The sequence below is a fragment of the Petaurus breviceps genome, unplaced genomic scaffold, assembly GCF_028583685.1.
Source record: "Petaurus breviceps papuanus isolate PSGF00001 unplaced genomic scaffold, PetGlider_PUasm1.0 184, whole genome shotgun sequence".
NCBI classification, from domain to species: Eukaryota; Metazoa; Chordata; class Mammalia; order Diprotodontia; family Petauridae; genus Petaurus; species Petaurus breviceps.
The window spans coordinates 1,173,232-1,178,070 of NW_027185793.1; the positions used below are offsets into that span (position 1 = coordinate 1,173,232).

Here is a 4,839-nt window from a genome sequence, read left to right on the forward strand (position 1 = left end):
GACTGACGGCTCACGGCCGTCACTGTTTGAACCTGGTGACCAGGTGCTTGTGAAGAAGCTAGATCCAGCCCAGCTGTCTCCATGGTGGGAAGGACCCTATGTTGTCATCTTGAGTACCCCCAACTGCCGTGAAGGTCGCAGGAAAACAATCATGGATACACCACACCAGACTGAAAAGAGCCCCTCCGACGAACTCACCTGACAGCTCACCACCCAGATGGCGAATCCAACGCATCGAGGACCCTTTAGTTTGAAGTTTTCCAAATCACCTTAGTACTTTCTTTCCTTTTTCCTCTCGCTATGTCTGTTGGCCCCGCCCTTTACAGGTGGGAACTGACTAGGACCTTGGATGGAATGGTGGTGGCGAATGTTTCCGCACTAGGTCCCCCTAAGTTTTCCCTTGATCTCTGCTCCCTTATGGGCGCCAGTTGGCATAACCTTCGGGACGAGGAGGACGCTGGCTCTCCGCCAGCCCTCGGATGTGGCGATATCCATGCAGAACATGGTCTGCAAGATACTGTCCATTACATCTGCCCCGGGGATGGGCCGTCAAAATGTGGGGGACCTGGTGACTTTTACTGTGCAGCATGGGGTTGTGAGTCCCTGGCCCCCTGGAAAACCACTGACCGAGACATTAAGTTTACATGGACCACACCGCCCAAAAACTGCGTCACTTCCAAGTGCAACCCGGTGGTCCTTCAGGTGCAGACCTGGATACGAGATTACTGGAAATTAGGAAAGACTTGGGGAATAAGATTTTATGTTTATGGGAAGGACCCCGGGGCCCTTTTTGCCATCCAAAAGAAAGAGATTCCCCACATCCCTAATCCTATTGGGCCTTTGAAACCAAAGCTTCCCCAGCGTCTCCAGCCCACCATCCATTCTGCCCCCTTCTCTACTGCTCCGCTCCCGCTGGATGATTCCTCCAAGTCTGTCCAAACGCCCCCAGCCCCTGGAGTGCCCTCCTTGCTGCATACCCTTGATATCCTCTTTCAGTTTGTAAATACCTCTAAACCTGCTCTAGCCTCTGATCGTTGGCTTTGCCTCAATCCTGAACCACCCTTCTATGTGGGTCTAGCTACTCTAGCGCAGGTGGGCACCGAGGGCACTGACATTCAAAACCGCACCATTGTCCCAAATGCCCAAAGTTTCCCCCGGTGTTCTTGGGGAAGCGAGCCCAAGCTTACGCTGGGAGATGTGCAGGGGAAGGGTACCTGCATACATAGTGCTTCATATAATCTTCCACGGTCCCCCTATGCCTCAGTCTGTAATACCACAATTGTCCTCCCCGCCTTAGGTGACAGCGAGGTTCCAGCTGACATACTGATTGCCCCCCCAGGAACGTGGTGGGCCTGTACTTTTGGTATTACCCCCTGCCTACTTGTGGCTGAGCTCTTCACTGATTCCGGCCACCCAGGGAAACTTTGTATTTTAGCCCACATTCTCCCTCAGGTCTACTTTTATTCCGGTGACGTTGGCCTCTCGGCCAACTTACCTAGACAGAGAAGGGCCCCTATACTTGTACCTCTGCTCTTAGGACTTGGGATTGCCGGGTCCACTGCAGTAGGGACTACGGCTTTAGTTAAAGGTAATGAGAATTTCCTTCAACTTAGCAGTCAAATTGATACCGATTTGAGCACCTTGGAAAGATCTGTTGCCCATCTGGAAGAATCTCTTTCATCCCTGGCTGAAGTGGTTCTTCAAAATCGTAGAGGTCTCGATCTCTTCTTTATCTCCAAGGAGGCCTCTGTCTGGCTTTAGGAGAAGCTTGTTGTTTTTATGCTAATCGCTCGGGCGTTATAAAGGATGGTCTGAGCCAGCTCCGAAAGCACTTGGCGGATAGGGAAGAGGCACGCCAGGCCCAGAATAATTGGTATCAATCCCTTTTCTCATGGTCCCCCTGGCTCACCACCTTGTTAACTGCCCTTGATGGTCCCCTAGTGCTACTCCTCCTGGCTGTAACCTTTGGCCCTATGCTTTTTAGATCTCTCCTGAACCTTATTAGGTCACGAACGGATGACCTCCGCCTTATGCTCTTAAGTCCCCACTATCATGAACTCCCCGAAGATGACCATGAGGTTTGAAATCTAGGATTAGATTCTGTACAAAAAGAAGTGGGGAATGAGAAAGGGCCACCCAAACCAAGGGGCCACCCAAACCAGGAAATGCAAGAAGAAATGTCAGCACATTACTTGCCCCACCCTAACCACGATGTTCTGGTGACCTTCAAGATTCCGGTACTGTATCTCAACCATCCCCCCCTGGCCCCTATAGAATTGGCGCCAAGCCACTATCTCTAAGGCTCATACGTGTCTGTCGGCCAATCCCTGGCCTTTGTGTTTCCTGCTCTCCCCACAAGAACTGTATAAAAGAACGCCCGAGAAGACACTCGGGGTCCTCCATCTTAAGTGTATGGTTGGACCTGGGTTCGAACTCGTGAATAAATGTTTTTTTCTTCTTTTGTCAGTCTTGTAGTCTCTGTTTTTCCTTAGATACCACGTTTCAACTAGTTCATAAGAAAATATCTGTGGCAGCTGTGGAAGCAGGATTAGAGAGGGGTTGATTTAAGTGCACAGATAAATAAAATACACATACATGGGTATTAGGAAATGTCACTTGTGTTTTTTAAAAAGAATAATTCTAGGCCTCAGCTGGAATAAACAAGGAACCTACTTCCCATCAAATAATATTACTCCTAGCTTGAATGATGGGAAATGATGTTCCTTCCCTATATAAACATGCTACAATATCAGTAATAGAGAAATCACGATCTTGAATGAGGACTATATGGGCAATGGGGAAAAAAACAACATATAAAGCCTGAAAGCCACACAGAGTGCCTACAAACAGCCTAGAAATCCAGCTGCATTTAGATGTTACCCTGATCTCTGAACAGAAATTTAGATCAGCAAAGAAGGCCCAGTTGAGAATGAAATCCAAACCAGCCACAAGAAGGAAGGGAAAGAAAACAAATCAAAGTTAGTTTTCTCACCCAGAGGCAAGGAATCAACTCAGAGACCTCTGTGGATGTTTCTAAAACTTCTGTTCTTTGTTGACTCCATAAAGCTTCTATATCTATCCATTGACTCTAATCCCAGGATTCCTTCTCTGGTCCTCCCCCTTGCCCATAGGGGAACACTGACTGCCCAGCACTTGGCACTACTAGAAGAATTTCATCCTCCCAAACACACATAACAGAAAATTGGCCCTGATGCTTCATCCCAGTGCTAGTGGTCCTCAATGAGACACAAGACATAGTGACGAGCATGAAGCTCACAAAAATGAAGTGATAAAAAAGGAACTCACAGACAATTCTGATTAATAAGAATTTCCCAGGACCCTGCCTTTAAGTTAAACTTATACACACTAAACACATGCAACTACAACGTCAATAATTCTCCCTGGCATGCTAGAGGAAATGAAATAGAGCAATAGCAAATGGGCGACCATTTTCATCAGTTTTTATGCCCTGGATAATAAAAGTTCCTTTAAACACAAAAATAAGTATATCATTTCTTTTTGTGGTGGCAGAAAAATGGGAAACTAAGGGGATGTCCATCAGTTGAAGAATGGCTGAATAAATTAGAGTAAATTAATGTGATGGAGTAGTATTGTGCTATAAGAAGTGAGGAAATAGATGAAAAAGATAAAGACTTATATGAACTAATTCAGACTGAAGTAAGCAAAACCAGAAGAATGATTTCTGCTGTAATATCAATATTACAAAAATGAAAGATTTTGAGGATTTTTATATACTGATCAAAAATGAAATGACAGATCCAGAAGAACAATTTATATTATAACACTAAAAGCAAACGCCTTTGAAAACTACAAGAGCTATGATCAATACAATGACAATTCATGATTCTGTTGGGGGGGGAGGGAAACGGGATCCCGATAGGTTCAACAGGGCGTCTGGAAAGAATTCAGCTCAGCCTTTCTTGGAGTTAGAGTTGAGAAAGTTTATTAATACGCCATTACAGTGGGCAAGAGTCCTTTAGGGGACCTGCGAGTGAGAGGGGTACATGCTTTTACTTTTAAAGGGTAAGGCTGCCATTGTCTGGGCTGACCGGAGGGAAGGGACCTCAATGCATAGATAGTTTAGATAAGATTTGGGCCAAGCCGGAGGAGACATGAGGGATTAAGTAAGAACAAAGGTTTCCCAAGGTGTTACCTAGGCCTAGTGCGGATAGGGGGAAGGGGCAGAGTCAGAGGTTGGGAAAGGAATTTTACAGATAACAATTTTACAATACAAACTGCAGTTACAATTTCACAGACTGGTTTCACAAGTTGGTTTCACAAGTTGACCTAGACCCCAGGTACCCCATCAATTCCAGAGGACCAATGATGAAACATGTTATCCATGACAGAGAGGTGATTAATTAATAGAGTGTAGAATGAGAAATATATTTTTGTATACAGCCTTTGAGGGAATTTAAGTGGTTTAACTATAAGGTATTTGTTACAAGGGATTTTTTTTCTTTTCTATGGGGTGGGATTGAGAGAAATAGAAAATTGATTTATCCCTTTTTAAAAATAGAGAATGGGATGGTGACACAGATCTGAAATGCTACATTGAATTTCAGAGGCCCTTTACCTTTGTTATCAGTGTTGCTTGTTCTGCTTTGTTACAACAGATGCCTCACCAAGTAGGAACAACCTGTAAATATTTATAATATAGAAATAAAGTACATCAATAAAAAAATTTTAAAGATAAATATATCCAATAAAAGGAAATAGGAGAACTTTCACTGGTGCAGAAAACCGTTTTATTTGCTTGGTAGTTTCTCCCTATCACATTGTTTTTTGTTGTTCAGTCATTTTTCTTTCACGTCCCAT

General features: G+C 44.6%; 1 protein-coding gene across 1 annotated transcript; it reads left to right on the forward strand.

Moving 5' to 3' along the window:
• The first annotated feature begins 300 nt into the window (after positions 1 to 300).
• Positions 301 to 1,761, forward strand: LOC138161194 (endogenous retrovirus group S71 member 1 Env polyprotein-like). The gene has a single exon (XM_069088043.1). It carries the CDS (start codon positions 301 to 303, stop codon positions 1,759 to 1,761), a length of 1,461 nt encoding a protein of 486 aa, XP_068944144.1.
• Positions 1,762 to 4,839: the final 3,078 nt, after the last annotated feature.

Excerpts from the sequence above, each read along its gene's own strand:
- LOC138161194 (XM_069088043.1), top strand. The coding sequence starts at position 301 with ATGTCTGTTGGCCCCGCCCTTTACAGGTGGGAACTGACTAGGACCTTG.